Source organism: Choristoneura fumiferana, chromosome 16 (genome assembly GCF_025370935.1).
Source record: "Choristoneura fumiferana chromosome 16, NRCan_CFum_1, whole genome shotgun sequence".
In the NCBI taxonomy this organism is placed as follows: domain Eukaryota; kingdom Metazoa; phylum Arthropoda; class Insecta; order Lepidoptera; family Tortricidae; genus Choristoneura; species Choristoneura fumiferana.
This window is the reverse complement of record NC_133487.1, coordinates 6,549,175-6,569,243: the sequence shown is the minus strand read 5'-3', so window position 1 is coordinate 6,569,243 and position 20,069 is coordinate 6,549,175. Positions and strand designations below refer to the sequence as shown.

The following is a 20,069-nucleotide window of genomic DNA, read 5'->3' as shown; positions in this document are numbered from 1 at the left end:
AATATAAGAGATTATGATTATGACACAATTCTGACTATTTTTATGGTTTTTATTATGTAACAATAAAAACAAGCAATGTACCAGCCTTTCATATGTACAGATTCCTGATTTCATTGATAACAAAGTGTAACTATAATTAAAATAACACTACTAGAGAAAGGTAAATAAAGTGGTTGTTGCTATAATTTCAAATGTATATGTAAAGCAATTACTATGGATATATTTAAATAGTTGAATTAATTTGGTAATGCTAAATTTATATTAATTGCAAAGATTATTTGAAATAAGTTGACAATAAACTCGGTTCTGTTGTATAATATGACATATTTACAGGCTAACATAAATATTGTGTATTTAAGTTATGTTGTGGGAAAAGTCTTTCCATGTCAGTGTTTATGACGCTAAGATTAAGATTGATTTTTGTTTGGCATAGGTAAAGACATACATATTTTGTGACTTTCCTAACATTGAATTTCACTGTTGTAATTTTAGGTTTGAGGTACCATGCTACTGACAACTGGTACTGATTTTAATAATTTGAAATTTCTTGTAGGAAATTGTTAAGTCGGATGCACACAGTTATATTTCTGCTTTCTGGTGTGGAGGATGTTGATGCAGTGTGAATCCGCCTTTCTATTTTTTGATGATTTTTTATTGTGGCAGCTCAGTATTAAAAAAAAAAGTTGATTAGACGCTCTACGCTGAAAATAAGATGGTGTTTTACTTCTCAAGCTCTCTCCTTTCAAATAAATAAATCATTCCTATGAAGAAAGAATATCCCAACGAGACATCCTTCACACTACTATTACGTGACGATCGCGTAAGAGTAATATTGCACTCTTATAAAATTTAGAGTCAATTTGTAGTCGTATATAGACATCGTATAGACTTCTATACGACCGTTTATATGACTGTTATACAACTTTTAGTCGTATAACTAGTGCTGTCGTCGTAATAACGTCTATAAGACTTTTACACCGGTATTTATCGTATTAGAGCCGCGAAAACTACTATTACGTGAGGATCGCATAAGAGTAATATATTGCACTCTTATAAAATGTTGAGTCGATTTTTAGTCGTATATTGACATCGTATAGACTTCTATGCGACGTTTTATATGACATTTACACAACTTTTAGCGGTATAACCGGAGATGTTGTCTTAGTAAAGTCTATACGACTTTAACACCAACATTTATTGTGTTATAGTATAAGAACTACTTTTTCGTGACGATCGTGTAAAAGTCATAAATTGCACTCTTATACGATTCTAAGTTAATTTGTAGTCCAATATGAACATCGCATAAACTTCTATACGACTGTTTTACATGACTATTAAATCTGATATGGTTAAAAACTTATTGAAGTCGATTATTATATTATTATCACGTAATATCATTTTTTTCTTCTTCACCAATAACACCAGTAAATCACGAGTTTAGTTATAATTTTCCTTTTTTATGTGAGACTACTTTCACCTAACCCTAATTTCGTTAAAATGGCTGACAAAAGAAAAGTTCACAGAATGCAAAGTCGTTTAGATATTGTATTACGGTTGTATCTTAAACCCTAAGACGTTTAAAGGTAATTATTAAAACGTTCATTAAAAACATTGAAAAGAATATAGCTTAATTTACAGAATTTATAAGGCGCGTTCATTACCTATATTGAGAAGACTCGTGAGTTTCGAAGATGTCACAAGAAGTGAACTAAAATATAAAAATGGCTGTTCTACTTTGCTATGATTAAAGTAATTGTCCGTCGCAGTTTTTAAGTTTGAATTTACTACATTTATCTGATAACTTTACAACAGAACCCCATATTAAAGTCACGATAAACACTTTTATTCGATAAAATGCGGTAAAACAGCGGTAATAAACACCATAACTCCATGAACATTGGTCATGACACACATGTCTCACGATTTCTATACGACCACTGATACAGTGACTTATAGGACTGCAACGTGACTATATTACGACATAGATTCGTATAAAATAACGACGTGTTTACGACCAGCTTATACAACCAAAAGTCGAAATTGGCACGTTGTGGCCACCTGTAAAATGTTTGTTGGGCGGTAAATAGTGTCACCTCGTCCTTGCTTCTGCTTATAATTTTATTGAATAACCACGCAGAGGCGTCTTTAGCACATGTAGTGTAGCGCCCGTGTGCAATTATTATTTTAGCGACATCTAGGAAGCGCACGGTCAAAAGTACAAAGTGCCGCGGCCGGCGCCCCTAATACCGCTGCGCCCGTACATAGGCCGAGTGGGCCATGCCCACCCCAGTATGGTCTAGTGCCCACCCCAGGATGTTAGGCTACCGATTCAAAATTCTATAATACTGATATCTTCACACAAAAATCCAGGCCAGCCCCCCCCCGGGGAAATAACCCTAGATACGCCAATGGCAACGCACGCCCTGCACTATAGGTAAAGACACCTCTGTAACCACGTGGGCCTCGAATTTTGAAGGCTCCTGAAATGTTAAGCAAACAAGAAGAAATATATTTTGGTGGGCCTGTTTCACCATCTACTGACGGTTAAATGTGATGCCGTATCTTATTGTTTTGTTCGAATAGACGGAGGCCATCACATTTAACCGTCAGTTAACACTAATCAATAGAACTTTATCCCGAAATATTCCAGGTAATCTCAAACGAGATGAAGAAAAACTACATAAAGAAGTGGAGAGGCACAAAAAAGAACTACTTTGCTGCATCAAATTTTATTCTAATGATTGTACAGAGCTACTATCACGGACGATTGTAACTGTACTTGGATCAGAAGACGGGCGCCCAAAAATTTCGCGAGTCATACGACGCATTGCTACAGAAAGAGTTGAGAGTCTTCAAAATTATAAAGAAATCACAGTCCAGGAATTAAATTCTAGGCTTAATTTAGTTTATTCGATTCCAGACCCAGATGTAATATTTTACACTGGGCCCTCGTTTGGTACCCACGGTTGTTTACCTTGGCAATTAAGGCTCACAGAATTTATTCGATTATCTCTTGATCACAGTTTTACTGTTGATAATTTTGTAGGTGCTTTGTACAAATATAATAAATGTAACCAAAGATTTGGCAAATGAAAATGATTAAAAATTATTTACTTGATATGCGGTTTTGTTTCTCCCCGCGAAGTTCTTCATTTGCGTCAGCTGAGAAATTGGCTAACTCCACGGTTATTATATATGCTTTTCCGGAACTTCGCCCAGTGCCGCTGTCATAATAATTCATACATTTTGAACGCACATGTGCGTCGGTGGCACCTGTGGAAGTCGGGTGGCAGTGAATGCGTTAGTATTTATACCTAGTGGCATCCACGAAGACGCGTGATTTTGTCAAAATTAGACATTAATGACATTGTAATAAGAACCACACCACGCGTCATCGTAAATGACTTGACTACCTGTATGTGTCGCAGAGACGTAACTGTCATTGATATGGACCTGCGCAGAATAACGTCCGACCGAGTCAATCAATTATTAAATATGTTGAACAATAAAACAATTATTAAGTAAGAAGTATATTTATTGGAATAACGCAATGCCAGTGCACTTTAAATACTATACACAAATACTAGCATATTTACACCTGAAGCAAGCACTAACCACCATCTGCAAGAGAAAAAAACAAAAATAATATATCACAGCCTTGTATGCGGCATGCCAGAAATACAAATAATTATCGCGATCTACTATCTCATAGTGACGGTGTACCTACTCATTAAAAAGTACATTTTAGTTTATTTTAAAATGGACTAAAACGGTTTTTTTTAGTGTACTTATTATTTAGTAACTTATATTGAAATTTGTGTTTCTGGCATTATCGTCACATTACTTGAAGTTAGTTGGAAAGTAGGACGAATTTTATTGCTAATTAAAAATTAAGTCTTAAAAATATCACAAAACGCATAAATCAACAGCGCCATAAAATCTGTTAAGTTGTTAAAATTTTATTGTAGTATTTACAAACTCAATTATTTTTACTGTTAATTGCTAGTTCAGTACTCGGTACCGTGGGCGTTCTAAAACTAGGGGCATAGAAAAAATACAACCTGTCGAGTGTGCAACCTTCGTTCACCGGCGGTGTCGGGAGCGGCTGCGACTGCGCCGTCTGTCGTCCCTACCCCGCTCATACCTATCGTACTTGTCGTCGCGACGGTCGTACGACCGTTCCCGTTTGGAGCTGGTTCTGTCGTACGATCGCTTCTCGCGCCGGCGGTACCTGTCTTCAGAGCGATCGCGCGACCGGTAGCTAGTCGAACGCGACCGCTTAGAACGCTTGCGCGGTCTGTCCTCCTCCGAATCATCCCTATATTTATCCTTGTGAGAGTAATCCTTACTCTTCGACTTATACTTGTCGTAATAATCTTCTTTCCGGTTGGAACGCGACTTTTCTGTATCATAGTCGTCGTAGTGTTTAGTTTTGGAGTGACGGTCTCTCTCGTCAGATTTCTGAGATTTTTCTTTCTTTTGTTTTTTCGATTTGTGACGCGAGCTGCTCGAGTTGGACCGTTTGCGTTTTTTGGGTTTCGTTTCTACTTTAACCTCTTGCTCGCTCTCTAAAGAAAATTTGCTTATACTCGAAGAGGAATCTTCTTCGGAATCGCTGGAAGATGACGAGGTGCGTTCCTTGTGGTTCGCTTTGTTGTTAGTTTTCTGCGGGCTTGGTGTTAGTTCATTTTTACTCGACTTCTTTGGTTTTTCTTCTAAAATGATCTCAAGTCTTCTGGCGCCGTCAACCTTATCTACGGACTTGTGGTTGTTTTTCTTGTCCTTGGAAATACGTCGTTCTGGAAGTTTCTCAGGAGTGTCACCCTCGATGGGAGGTGGTGTTGCCGAGGATCCTAAAAAAATATTATCAATGTAAAGCGATCAGAAGCATACGAAAAAAGTTATAGCGCAATGATCTAGACCACAAATTCTCAATCTTATTTTGCTCACCGGGGCGGGTGAGCATCGGGTTCATCTATTTTTAAATTAAATTTTGTTATGCTTTTTTAAGTAATGCTTCCTTTGGACGGTCAGCTGGCACTGCCTCGTTGAAAGCCTTCGACACCCACTACAAAGCATTATAATTTACGTTGAGAACTTTTGATCTAGATATAGTTTGATTTGGATTGGTTAAATCGTGTCAACTATCAATGCCAGGGACAAGACAAGTGGCACACTTCAACCATTTTAAAAATGCGAATAACCCTTCTTCGGCCATTCGGGCCGAAAAATTTACGTAATAGTGTGCTTACGTTGTTGCCGGTCCGGCGTTGCGGGAGGCGATCCGTTTTCCCGCAACTCGGCCCGTCGGACTTCCGCCTCGATATCGCGCGACGTTCGCTCGAACTCTTGCCTCTTGCGCTTGATGATGTCCTATTAGAATAAAAAGGAAAATACTTGTTATAAACACGGTTAATCTTTAGTCACTTCATTTATTATTAGATTATTTATATTTAACATTATTTTCAAGAGTATTCTCGGCTGTAAGGAAGTTGAGCGTTTTAAACGGATCTAAGACTACTAACTACTACTTACTAGGAAATGATAAGGAATGGCTTGTTCGGTTTGAGGTAAATTTTGCTGGTCGGCACGGAAATTAAACGGATATGCATATTATCAATAAATACTCGCATACCAAAGAAAGAGTTGAAAACACATGTTTTACTTGTGTTTGATGAGATGTATCGATTCGAATAATACAATGAAAACTGTGTAAACGTTCGAACGAGACCATAAACCCATGTTAATTAAAGTAAATACATATTTTCTTAACAAGTTATTGCCTAGTGTCTTTGTCAAGGTAGAAACACTAGACAAACGCAATTTTATTGTAAGAAATATTAAGAATTTTGGTTCTGATTTTTTTTCATGCTTAATTTGCTTGATGACCATTATTATGCTAGATGGTGGTCTAAGATGGAGCTCCGCTGCTTAGTAAATGTGCATTACTGTAGGTTGAAGACAACCAGACGTTGCGTTCAGGAAACACAGATGCGACACGGACTTTAACTCGGCTGAACCGATATCAGCAAGTAAACTTAGGCTATATTTTTAACTCCCGACGCAAAAAGAGGGGGTTATAAGTTTGACCGCTATGTGTGTCTGTATGTCTGTCTGTCTGTGGCACCGTAGCTCTTAAACGGGTGGACCGATTTGAATGCGGTTTTGTAATTGAATGCAGGATTTCTAGCGATGGTACTTAGACATGTTTTATTAAAATCGGTTCAGCCGTTTTTGAGATATTGAACTTTGAAGTGACAAAGTCGGGGGTCTTCCAACTTTTTGTTGGTAAGGTTATACATATATACTATAAACATATAATCATTCTACGGGACGAAGACGGGGTAGCAAACAATTGTTAGTATTTAATTATATAGCCAGCTAAAACCATATCCTAATGACCATTATATTTTCTCCGTCAAGGTTTAGTTTAAACAGTTATGGTTAACCATATCATAAATTAATAGTTTTGAAAAGTTAGACTAAATTTTTTCGCATTTTTAATTTTATATTTGATCTGCATGTTGTAATTCCTTTTACGATATAAACAAAACTAAACTATAGGCTGACCAGGATTATAAAAAACCTGACGCGAGGGCAGCACTTCCACGTTTTATATTGCAACATTCTTTACACTTACTATACGGTACCTACCAGTCATATTGACAACTGTGTTGGTGATGTTATTCAAAGGAATATTTTCTAATCCTTCAGACTTTTTCTATGACAAATACTTTTATACACTGTGAATTATTTTCCTTCGGCATTTTAACGCACAAAAACACAAAATAACACTTTAAAATATAACGCGCAAACAGCAATAGACACATATTAATAGCAATAGACAGATGACATATGAATTTATTATTACCAGTGCAAAAAATTAGTTCTATTGGTTTTCCGCAATATGGCGGGGTTTTTTATAATTCTGGTCTGCCTTTAAACGCATAGCCACTTCGTCATGTGGCTAAGCATCTAATGATACGTTCACTAATTCTTCGCCATATTTATAATGAGATGCGTTGATTGATTTGGCTAGGCCAACGAATAACGTGGCCACCTCATTCCATAAAATGATCATGAACTGATCAAATTCAAGATATGGCTAAGACGTACAGGATGATCAATGCAAATAGGTCAGTAGGTAATCCAAATGGGTAGTAGTTTACCATTTCTGGTGTACAATAAAGAGCCATTGTATTGTAGCGAGAAATGAGAAACTATAAGAGATGGCGAAATCTGTTCTTTGAATACACCATCAACAATAACAACGAAAAAATGGCAGAATTTATAACACAGTTTACAGAGATTTTGACCAGGTTAGACGCTCGGTTATGTATGACAGTTAAAACAATGAATTTGAATGCCATTTTTACTAAATTTAAAATCAAAGCCGTGGTTCCTAAGAACAGATTTCGCTATCTCTCAGTTTCTGACTTCTCCCTGCTGACCCATTTGGATCGATCACCCTGTATAATACACGCAATGGTAGTAGCTTCACTTACCTGCAGTTGCTGATCACTTAGGTCGTTCACGTCCTCTTCCCCGCTCTCCTCGCTACTGCTCTCGTAAGCGCCCAGTCCTGCACAAAAACCCAATAAGAAACACTATTGGCACCGTTGGCACGGCCGTCCGAGAGAGACGCAATCATACGTAAGAGCGCGTAATTACTTCTCTATCGGACGTACCGTGTATAGTGGGTTTTATATGACATGTCGGATAACGAGCTAATGTAACTTTTAATCAAATTATGAATGAAATTTTAAATTTGCCTGAGGACAAATCAATATTCACCTAATACTTTCCAACAAACAGTATGAATGAAGGAAAAATTCTAATTCATTTATTCTTTCCTACGACGTAACTCGTTCATGCATTGTGCTGGGGTTTCTTATTGTTACCTATAATTTCTACTCAAAAATATTGAGATTTGCAATCGTATAACTAACTGATAAAATGAATGAACGTCGAGATTTTATATCATTGCATTCATTGATAAGAACTTTTAGTCGAAATAAATATAAAAGTTACATAATCCCGAAATACTTATGTGTTAACTCCATAAGGCACACATACGTATTCAAATAACATCGATAATAATTTATGTGCAATTCTTACCAATAATTCCACAAAACACATTGTATTTAAACACTGTCGCACTGTATTTCCGACAATACTAATATAAAAATATTGGACGATTTTTTTCTGAAAAGAAAAGATCACTAACACTGTGGTGGCTGTGTCGTGGTATACAAAACAGAAAAAAATATATATATTTTAAGTTGGTAGAATTGACAAAACCACCATTAGCGTTTCAGTTAACAGTCTGGCAAACTCTGTGACATCAATTCGCATTGTGACAGCCTCACAGCAATGTTACAAATGTTTTTTAAGTCTATAGAAACCGTCCACAATTCGGAGCAATTAGCAGTTTCAATGCCACTGCGTCAAACAGTACGAGTACAAGTAAATTAATACAATGGCGCCAAAACTGACTACATTGCCATGCCATAAGGAGCGAGTGCCAGATTCAGTTTGCGAGAGAGTCTGTTTAGCGGGCTTTAGGAGGTGAACTTACCGAGCCCACTGGCGATAGCGGCGAGCGCCTTGGACTTGCTAGCTTTGATGGCGTTGAGACGCGACGCTTTTACCATATAAATAAAACCAACATTAATCACACACACCACATATATTCAACTGTCAACAGGCAATCTGAAATAAGACTTTATTAGCCATAATAAAATAAACACATCACAGTTTCTTCATCACAGATTGGTCAATAAGTGTATCACTAGAGTCAGTGCGCGAATGTTTCTCGTTGTATAGGACATAGTCTTGCGAGTCGGGCCGGTAAGCCTATATGGTTTATAGGGGAAATACCTTGTGCGGCGGTATATCGGGCCAATTCTTCCTGGCTCACCATATGAATCTCCTGGTCGGTAACCTCGAGGAGAATCTCGGTTAGTGATCGCCGGACGGTCAGCATCTGAACACACGGATGTTGGTATTGAGCTTTACAATGATAGATTTGACCACCTCACAGCCGTCTCACAAGGCAACCGCTTTTGCCATGATGTAACTATAAACAAGCAACTCTTATATTTATTTATTTTGGTAAAATTTTTAGTGAAGCCTGTTGCCATGGTAATATCTGATAAATTACTTATTATAAGTATGATTTTATGGGGTACAAATCCACTAAAAGTTCAGTTGTGACAATAGTATACATTGCCAACATTTTTCTAAGAAAGTGTCACTTATGTCTCCTGCCTGAGTAGTACAGGACAGAATAACATACACTTGAAAATGTATTGACCTGATTGTGATTATACATGTAAAGGGGTACTAAGACAAAATAAACAAACCATCTGCTGAAATATAGCTGACTAATTTTAAGATACCTGTGTATATGTCGCCCATAAAAAAATACAGCAAGTAATAATACTGAGTGGCAAAAATTCTGTATGCAGTAACAGGTAATTTTGTATGTAGAGTATATCAAATTGACAGCAGATTTCAAAGGGTTAATATTCGGGATACACATCCTGCTCACCACTTCCTGCATGATTTCCTCCTTGGAGCGCTGCGGCGGCGGCGGCGGGGGCGCCGGCTCGGACTCCGCACTGGGGATTCGCTCCTCCCGGCTGATCTCGGGCGGCGGTGGCGGCCGAGGCGACTCTCTTTCGGGGTCCTCGCTTTCAGAGTCTGTCTCCTATACAACACGATTTAATGTAAATATTAATTATTAGTTTTTACCCGGGATTTAATCATCATTTCAGCCTAGCCACTGCTGGGCACAGGCATTCTCTCGGAATTAGTGGACTTAAATCGTAGTACTTACTGAAATTGATATATAATTTGGGACAATGACTAAGGCACGAAGCCATTTAAGTTAGGTTTACGCACGAATTTGCTCTTAGGCGGCGGTAGCGGCTGACCGTCGGCCTCTGCCTTCATCCTCTCCAGTCTTTCTTCTTCTAGAATCTTCTGTTGCTTCTCAGCTTCTTCTCTAGCGATCTTCTCTTGTTCCCGTTCGATCGCACGCTGCTTCTCGCGTTCCATCTTCTCGAGACCTGAGTTAAGTATAAGAACATAAATAATCCATTTACATAATTCATGACACCTTTGGACACTGCTATTTTTATGGTGGAGTGGTCTTTATCAACATTGGAAGGCTATTTAACAAAGAATAATAATTAGTAATTTAAGCTTTTCCACTTGTTTAATTACTAATTTACATTTAATTTGATGTTCAGTAATGGGTGTTAGGTATGGAAAATACATAAATATTACAAAAAATGTAAACACTAAAAGTGTGAGTAGAATAAAACTAGAAAGGAATGGAGAAAAGGTTTCAATAGAAAAAGGCGTAAATCAGGGAGACCAGAGGCCGCATTGCCCAACGTTTCTGGCGCTCGCGATCGCAATCAAATGACTGTTTTTATACGCGAAATCAACGTCAGCAACGTTAGGCAATACGGCCTCCGCTCTCGCCAGAACTGTTTATTGCAGTCCTTCAAGATATTTTCCAAAGTAAAAAATAGACGAATAAACGTCTGTGGATACTAATAGTCGACTAACACGACTAAGATTTGGGGACAATATTGCTCTTTTTAGTGAATTTGCTACAGAATTAGAAAAAAAAAACCTCACTTAATACTGACAATACCTAAAATAATGACCAATAGTATCCAAAGTCCAATTAACATGGCAGGAAAGACAATAGAATATGTCAATGAATATTCATTAATTTTCTAGCACAATTTATTTTTACCTTCTCTGATCCACGCTGGCAGCTGTCTTCTCTTGGCGGCATCTATCGTGGACGCGGGCATTACTGACGGCACCATCACAGGCTCAATCACTGGGGGGGCAACTGGAGGGGCTTTTTCTCTATAAACAATCATTTTAAATAATTATTCTCCATATAATTCATAATATTATTATACATGCAGCCCCTATTCATAAAAACGCCTCATAGCTAATGCATGGGTAAGTAAATAACAGTGCCAAATTAATGTCTTCAAATCAAGCAGTATTTTGATTTCATTGTTTACCAAGTAGACAGAAACCACAAGTAAAGTTCAGTTATTGAACTTTTGTACAGTTATAAATTTGGTATAATAATATCTCATCTTAGTTCGCTGAAGTGGCGTTGGGCTGGCCACATTGTCTCAGGACCGATGAATGGTGGAGCAGACAAGTCCTTGAATGGAGACAGACGAGAAAACATAGTGTAGGGCGTCCTGCGGCACGGTGGACGGACGACCTGAAGAGGGTCGCTGGCGGCAGATGGATCCGAGGGGCTCGCGCCATGAAAGAGTCCTATGTCCAGCAGTGGACTGCTGTAGGCTGATGATGATGATAAATATACCATCTCATATGTTTTTCGTGTCAATTCTTTTTATTTGTCTGGTTTGCGAGGACTGTGACGAAAAACAACTAAGACTTTTTAAGAATATTGCACATATTGCTGTCCTTTCGATGTTGTTCTAAACAGTCTTATGTAGTCTTAACTGTAATTTCATTTTGAGAATACCAACCTGACGGAACGATGTGACCGATGACTCCTGGAACTTTTGGAATCTCTGCTTCTGTTCTTGGAGCCGCGGTCACGAGAAGTGCTCCGGTTGCTGCTTTCGGTCTGTTGCGCTGCCGTCCAGTAGCCGTGCTGGAACGTCGGGCCGCCCACGCCCGCTGTGGTGTACCTGTACAGATGGTTTATAGTTCACTGAACAGGAGAACTTTACATAGGAGACAGATTGTCATAATGCTCCCCAGTGGTGCTTCATTTTATGTTATCAAATTTCAATTCTTAAAGCGCACCTCAATTTTGTATCAGATAAGGCATGTGCTTGCTGCTGCGCTCATCGCATTAGGCGATGTTTGGTAATTAGATTATCTGATGCAAATTGATGTGCATCAAGCGCATTGCGTTTAACGCAGCGTTTATCGTATAAAATAACCGAGCGCTTAAGTACATTCAGGATACATTCATTAAAAAAATTATCTTGCTAGGCATTTAGAACATAACATCATGTGATAGCTGATGTCCACACCGCACCTCTGGGTCTTAAGTTTTCAAAACTCGACGAAGCACCACAAAAACCAATATTATGACTAAAAACCGCAAAGTAACACCTGATTAGTTTTACATCTGGTAGCATGGTAAATGATTGTTTTCCTCTGAAGATGGACTCTGGTTGAGTTGGGAACATGTCAGTGTTGTGTGGTGGTGGTGATACATAGTTGGGTTTGTGTGATTTGTGAGTATTCTTACAATGTGGAGGTGGAGGAGTTATGTTGATGCAACTACTCCATGTGTTGCAAAGACGTAGCTGTGGTATGTTAGGTTGTAGGTGAGTAAAGTAATTGTTTTTAGTTCATCAATATAACCTCGACTATAAAAATTATATCCTTACCCTGGCATTGCAGCAGAGCCATCTGTTGGCACTGTGTATCCGTCCATCATGGGAGGTATTGCCATAGATGCATCTGGCATCTTGCCATCTCCGGATCCAGACCATCCCCAGCCTTTAATTAAAAACATGTAAGGATAAGTTATTAAATTACTTAAAAGAACTAGAGGAAGGCAACACAAAAGATGGGAGGATGACCTGCCTAAAGAGTTTAGAAGAGAAGCGAGGGATAGAGGAGAATGGCAGCGGCTGGAGGAGGCCTATGTCCTGGAGACAACCTGATACAAATGTGGCTGGTGTCAACAAACTATAATGTTGTATTATATTATCAGTGAATAAAGGCTATTTTTTTTATTTTTTTTTATTTAAGGATAATTAAAAAATTTACACAAAAAGTAGAATATAGGGCAGAAGTACTGTTTGTGGCCACTATACCGTTTATGGCCATTTCTTGTTTAAATATATGTTTGAAATAAATTTATCATAATAAATTATTACAAACCTTATTTGTTTCAGTATAAAATTTTGAAACTCACAAAACATATTATTCCAATACTATCTTCTTCTCTTTTAAAATATGGCTTTTCTGTCCTAATTAATAGGACAATTTCGCCAGTGTCAAAGTAAACTTTCTTAGTAAAATTCCAGAAACCATGTGGACACAACTTGCGCATTAAAAAATGTCAGACACGAGAGCAATATAGAATTTTGTGATCACTGTTCACTGTTAAGATTAATCGCCGCATAAAACACTATCAAAATTATACTTCAACTAGCCAAAGAAACAGAAATAGCAAAATTAGATATTGTCTACATCCACCATGTTCTAATGCTACAAATCGAATCCTTCAATACATGACTTCAAATGTCAAATAGCCAAAAACGGGCTTAAGGTGGTCAAAACTGGTACTTCTGCCTTAGCTGTTTAACTGTGTCACATGGCAGGTGCTTGTCATGGTATTTTACAGTCAACTACAAAGCAATAGTTTTATTGTTAAAAACAAACATAATAAAACACTACAAAGAGATTGAGAAGGTCAAATTACAACAATTTGTATGCACAGCATTATTAACTTAAAATTAAGGTTGTGGATACATATTTTTATAACTTTGCCCATATCCATCTCTTTGCAGTTGACAATACATTGCAATTTTTCTGTGTCAACATACAGCATGAAACAGTGGAGCTTGGGACAGGTAGTACATTAGGCACTTGTCCCACTGCCGACGATGAGCGAGAAGCGAGTAGAGCGAGTAACTAGAAACGAGTGGGTGAGCAGCGAGAAGCAAGTGTAGTTTTGTCGCTGGCTGTAAGCGAGTGTTCGAGTGCGACTCCACTCGACTCGCTCGTGTGGGGCGGCCGCCAAGCTGACATCGCTGGGCGAGTATCTATAGCTCAGCGAGTTTTATAGCTCTTGTCGCTGCGACAAAAGATGTAAAAGCGAGTTCTCGCCGACAGTGTGAACAGCCAGCGATCAACTATTAATATATGTGTCTCTTTTACTCACACAGGATCTTATATCTTTTGTTCGTTTCTTGAGCGAAAAAATAGTCGATAGCCAATCGTTTCCTCGCTGGCGGTGAGACAACTGCCTTAGGAGTCTTTGCATTTGAAATGATGCAGGATATGAAATTTCTATTTATCCAGTGAAGCTAAGGTGGCATAAGGTAGTAAGAAGTTATATTTCAGCAAGCCATTCAAGTTCCAGTTTTGTAGTACATAAAGATCTAATAACTTGATAACATATCACCGTTGACGACCGGATGGCTAAGTGGTTAGAGCACCTGACTACGAAGCTTGAGGTCCTGGGTATCGAATCCCGGCCGGGGCAGATATTTGTGTGAATAACACGAATGTTTGTTCTCGGGTCTTGGATGTTCAATATGTATTTAAGTATGTATTTATCTATATAAGTATGTTTATCCGTTGCCTAGTATCCATAGTACAAGCTTTGCTTAGTTTGGGACTAGGTCAATTGGTGTCAGTGTCCCATGATATTTATTTATTTATTCATTTATTTATATTAAATATAATGACCCGGATAACTCACGTCTTAAATCGAGTTTAGCTCGACATGTTTCGGGCTAATCCGTAGCCCTTCGTCTTCGGAGCAACGCGACTCAGCGCTGCTGCAACACGCGCACTGCGCGCCGCTGAGTCGCGTTGCTCCGAAGACGAATGGCTACGGATTAGCCCGAAACATGTCGAGCTAAACTCGATTTAAGACGTGAGTTATCTGGGTCATTATATTTAATATGAGTGAGTCTCACGGTAGTTTCATGTTCAAAACTTGATAACATCATTATAACAATGGATTGATTAAACAGCCTACCTGGACAATGATCAAAAATCGCGCAAAATCTATTCACTATTTAAATCTATGCTTAAGGAGCACTATCTGTCATCTTGTAATAATTAGCTTTATGATAATTTACTAGCTTTTGCCCGCGGCTTCGCCCGCGTGGAATTTGGTTATTGTGCACTGTTCCAGAGGCGTCTTTACCTATAGTGCAGGGTGTGCGTTGCACACGGGCGCAGGGGCGCCGAACGCGGCACTTTGTACCTATTCCATTTTGACCGCGCTCTTCCTAGATGGCGCTAAAATAATAATTGCACACGGGCGCTACATGGGCTAAAGACGCCGCTGCACTGTTCCCTAGGGAACTGCATTTTTCCGGGATAAAAAGTAGCCTATGTCACTCTATGGCCCATAAACTATCTCTATGCCCAAAAATCACATCAATCTGTCGCTCCGTTTCGACGTGAAAGACGGACAAACATACACACAAACACACACACTTTCGCATTTATAATCTGCCTATATTTATTTTAGATGTATATTATATGTACTATATAATTATGCATGTTATGTATTTGTAGATGTATTTATGTTATATTTTAATTTCCTGATCTACATTTGATGCAGCACCTGTTGTAAACTAGTCCTTCCTTCTTTCTGTAAAAAAGGTTGCCTGGAAGAGATCGCTCTTAAGCGATAAGGCCGCCTATTGCTTACCTTGTATTTTTTTTTCTCTGTGTATCTATTTTCTGTATCGCTTACTATTTCTGGTGTACAATAAAGAGTCTTTGTATTGTATTGTATAATTTTGTGGAAACAATAATACAGCAGGTAAGTTGTTCTAAAAAATGAGCAATATTGGTAGTTAACCAAAAAAATTATGTCCCACTAATATAATAAATGTGAAAGTTTGTAAGTCTGTTTGTTTATTTGTTACTTCATCACGTCTAAACCGCTGAACCAATTTAGATAAAATTCGGTATAGAGATAGTTTGAATCCCAGGGAACGCTATAGGATAGTTTTTATCCTGGAAAGTTGCGTAGTTCCTGCGGGATAGTGAAAACCGAATTCTATAAGGACGGAGTTGCGGGTAACGGCTAGTTGTGACATAAAAACTACTCATACAACTGTATGGTTAATTGTTTTTTGTATAAGTAGCAGAATCATTCATACTAAATAATATTAATTTTAACTACAAGCGTATGTCTGTGCAATACTAAAAAAACAAGAGAAAAGACATCATAAATATGATAGCAACTACAGTGGAAAGCTTTTTTTTTTAATTCTCAAAAAGCGAAATTGATTGCTTGAATTCGAATAAATGAATTGTATTTGAATTAGAAGTGGTGCCCAGCTTAACCACTAACCTACAAGGACACCGACCAAGTACGCCCTGCATGATGAGTTGTAGAAGCCAGTACTGACTATAAGACTCACCCCATTGATTCCAAGATCCGCCCCAAGAATTGGAGCCAGTATTCCACTCAGCAGGCCCAGAAGCGTCGCTGTTGTTGTCCGGATTCTCCACTTCCATCGGCGCTTCGCCTTCTTCGATGTCCGTCTTCGACGGAGCACCTACAATGGCCGCAGCCTCCTTCATTGCGATCCATTGTTGAGCTAAGGCAGCCCAGTCCACCGAATTTGAATCAATATTTTGATACGCAGTGGGATTCAAAGCCCACTGCGTGGGATATGACGGATTTACGGCATCTTTGCCGGAATACATTATGGCTATAATTAATCTATTTACACGACAGTTGCACAAGTTATTTTTAATTCATAGAGCTAGCACATCATTCAGAACATTGGCACGTTTTAAAACTGTAAGACATGTTTAAAAGCGATCTTAAAGCAAATAATCTACACATCACGGCAAAATCACATTTCTTCAATTTTCATTTAACTTTTTTTTGCAGTCTATTTTTGTATTGCCATATGTGTAAAATTATAGTCGCAGTCGCATGTTTAAAATTTTTCATGCTGTCAATACTATCATTCGTTATGTTGGATAACTTGAAAGTGAAACGAAATATTTTTTGGGTTTGGTATGTTGTTGTAAGTGTCCACAGATAAAAGTTTATACGAAATCTATTCCACTGTAGCCAACATTCAGATATATAATGTAGTAGTTCGGCTATTCGACGGTAGATGACGCTAGTAAAAATAATTTTGCTTGACTTGGCGGGGGTACTGCCGTGCCCCTAGATAGATAATCGAATCTCTTGTTTTTTTTTACCCCCGACGTCGCAAAAAGAGGGTGTTTTAAGTTTGACCAGTCTGTGTGTCTGTCTGCACCTGTGGCACCGTAGCTTTAAACGGGTAAACCGATTTGAATGCGGTTTTTTTTTAATTAAACTTTTTCAAACAGTCCCTATTTACAGCTCGTGTGTGTGACATAGTTGTTATGTTTATAAGTATATTTATAACTTACTAGCGACCCGCCCCGGCTTCGCACGGGCTAAATAAAAATAAAACGGCCAAGTGCGAGTCGGACTCCCGCACGAAGGGTTCCATACCTATACAATGTTAGGCATTAGCAAAAAACGGCAAAAAAAAACACGTTTGCTGTATGGGAGCCCCAGTAAATATTTATTTTATTTTAATTTAATTATTTATTTTTAAAGTGAACTAATTTGCAAATAAATATTCTGTGAAAATTTAAAGCAACTTCCTGTTGCCGTTATTAATATCGAGCAAAAACTGCAAAAAAAAAACAGGTTTGCTGTATGGGAGCCCCCCTTAAATATTTTTTTTTCTGTTTTTAGTATTTGTTGTTATAGCGGCAACAGAAATACATTATCTGTTCTTTCATACATAAGCTATGCTTTTGTGGTGGAGAGAGGTGCCATAGAAAATAAATAAATATATAAGCACCTAACTTATCTATTTCTTGTCTTTCTTTATCATCAAGTCTACCCTGTCTACACTGAATTTTTTTTTTGACGTATTTTACTTTTATTCTTTGTAAAGACAATGATAAGTGCCAATGAACTTAAGCATCGCCACTCTTCTCTTCACACATACCGTTTATTGCCATTATATGGAGACGCAACGATGCCACGGCAGTGCCGTTTATACAAAAACTCAGAAAACTGAAGAAATTATCTATCTATATCTATCTTCTATCTTCTCTTCTATATAAATAAAAAAGTATAACCGACTCAAAAAATAACAAAAAAATTGAACCGACTACAAAACCCTTGAAAATATTTTTCTAGGTACCTACTAGCTCGAAGTCGGTGACTCAGCACGACCCAGCAGGAGTGGAACAATAGTCGTCTACCTACCTATATACATACTATGGGTTTCAATCCCTCCTGCTGAGTCGTGCTGAATCATTGACTTCGAGCTAGTAGGCACCTAGAAAAATATTTTCGAGGGTTTTGTAGTCGGTTCTATTTTTTGATATTTTTTTAGTCGGTTTTAATTTTTTGTTTAAAATATTCATGATTTCTCACTTTTTAGTGATTCGTAGCCAAAGTACATCTCACAACGATTCCATTAAGCCTAAACACGGCTTAGTTACGTTGTTTTATAACAGAGTTCCGTTGCCTACCTTCCGGCTTCACCATCAGATCAGTTCGAAAGAATCATTAACTTAAAGCGGGTGTAGTTAATGTACGATTTGTTAATGCACGCTTAAATAATGCACGGTCTGATAATCCGTGCTTATGTGCACGGGCATTATCACCCCGTACCTAGCAGGGAACCAATAATGTACGCGCAATAATGTACCTACGACGTGATAATCCGAAGCATTATGTCTTCCGATTATCATGCCTTACGATTTCCGTGATTGAAATAAAAAAAAAACCTAACCCGGCCGAGTCGGATCTGCAGGGCTACTACGAAACTCGAAACTCGAAGTTTGTATCGTACCGTCCCTCTCGCTCTCGTATTAAATAGTACCTATAAGTGTCAGAGGGAACGCACGACACGAACTTCGAGTTTCTAGTTTCTTAGTAGCCCTGCTGCTCCGGCTATATCGATCTCGCTTGCTGCGCTCGCTCGATCCGCGGCGAAAAGTGTGAATTCATTTGTATCGATTGGATTCAGATTATCACGTCGTACCTACATATCACTACGTACATTACAGCGCGCGCAATAATGCTTCGGATTATCACGACGTACCTACATTATTGCGCGTACATTCCGAGTTGTACATTTATTGTTTCCCCTTAAAGCTTCTTCTCTTCTTAGTCGCTTATCTAGGTATATTAATCATGATCGTTTATGTAAAGACAAGCGAGCATTACTTAGCTTTGACGAGTTCCATTGGTCATCTACGATCTTCTTCATCAGGCCCAGTTTACCAAATGATACTTTCTGAATGCTTATCTTAATGCAAAATCGCCATATAAAATTTGTGGTTTGCCCTCGATTTCCCCAGGATCCCATCATCAGATCTTAACTTGGTACCACCTCAGAAGAGTATAAAAAATAATTTTGAAAATCGGTCCACAATTGACTAAGTAATGATAGAGATGGAACTGTAGCATATAGCTATTATATTAAAACATTTTGTGAATTAAAAATACTAGTTTTATTGGTATCTAGCAAAACATTACAATTGAAAGACAAATTGGTAGAACATGTCATCACCAAATTCAAATAATGTCCATAGAGAAATATGAGGACGGCATTACACCTTCCAACACCTTCTCCTGATGTGGACTCATGTGGCTGAGGCACGGCGCTATCCACACATCAGCCTTGCACAGTGTCTGGCAAACTTCACCTTCGACAACGGCTTTGTCATAATGTCAGCTAGCTGTATCTCCGTCGGACAGTAGCTGATGTTGATCAGTCCATTCACGAAGTGTTCATGAATAAAATGGTACCGAACGTCAATATGTTTCGATCTTTTGTTAAAAGAACCAGATTTCACCAGTTGGATCGAGCTTTGGTTATCAACATGCAGATTTAACTTTGCTTCTGAATCGGTTATTTCTTTCAACAGTGACTTCAGGTACAATGCCTCTTTGCAGCAGTCAGCTGCTGCTATGTACTCGGCTTCGGTCGACGATAATGCTACTATAGGCTGTCTCTTGGATGCCCATGATATTGGTGCATTCCCAATCATTAAAACGGAACCAGATGTGCTTCGTCTCGTTAGCGGATCACCAGCATAGTCCGAGTCGCTGAAAGCATCGATATCCTGTATTGGGCTATTTCGCTTAAAGATTATGCCCTTATCTTTGGTTCCAACCAAATACTTGAATATTCTCTTTAGCTTTGTGACATCTTCTTTAGATGGATTTTCAACTTTTCGGCTGACTTGATTTACCGCTTGTGCGATGTCTGGTCTAGTTCTGGTAGACAGGTACAGTAAACTTCCACTGCCTCCCT

General features: G+C 38.4%; 1 protein-coding gene across 2 annotated transcripts; it reads right to left on the bottom strand.

Annotated features, from left to right (window-relative positions):
- Window positions 1-3,522: 3,522 nt before the first annotated feature.
- LOC141436101 (uncharacterized) lies at window positions 3,523-16,640 on the bottom strand. Of its 2 annotated transcripts, XM_074098953.1 has the most exons (12): window positions 16,158-16,640; window positions 12,423-12,534; window positions 11,544-11,708; window positions 10,775-10,893; window positions 9,907-10,073; window positions 9,554-9,712; window positions 8,881-8,986; window positions 8,579-8,644; window positions 7,506-7,582; window positions 5,253-5,373; window positions 4,062-4,853; window positions 3,523-3,621 (listed from the first exon to the last, which is right to left on the bottom strand). In XM_074098953.1, the coding sequence occupies exons 1-11, from the start codon at window positions 16,444-16,446 to the stop codon at window positions 4,084-4,086; spliced, it is 2,151 nt and encodes a 716-aa protein (XP_073955054.1). In that variant the 5' UTR covers window positions 16,447-16,640; the 3' UTR covers window positions 3,523-3,621; window positions 4,062-4,083. The 2 variants fall into 2 exon arrangements, with proteins under 2 accessions (XP_073955054.1, XP_073955053.1); XM_074098952.1 differs by lacking the exon at window positions 3,523-3,621 and having other exon boundaries at window positions 3,742-4,853.
- Window positions 16,641-20,069: the final 3,429 nt, after the last annotated feature.

Excerpts from the sequence above, each read along its gene's own strand:
- LOC141436101 (XM_074098953.1), bottom strand. The coding sequence starts at position 16,446 with ATGTATTCCGGCAAAGATGCCGTAAATCCGTCATATCCCACGCAGTGG. Across the intron at positions 10,894-11,543 it reads CGGTCACATCGTTCCGTCAG|AGAAAAAGCCCCTCCAGTTG; the intron begins GTTGGTATTCTC and ends GATTGTTTATAG. Across the intron at positions 4,854-5,252 it reads AACGCCGGACCGGCAACAAC|GATCCTCGGCAACACCACCT; the intron begins GTAAGCACACTA and ends ATATTTTTTTAG.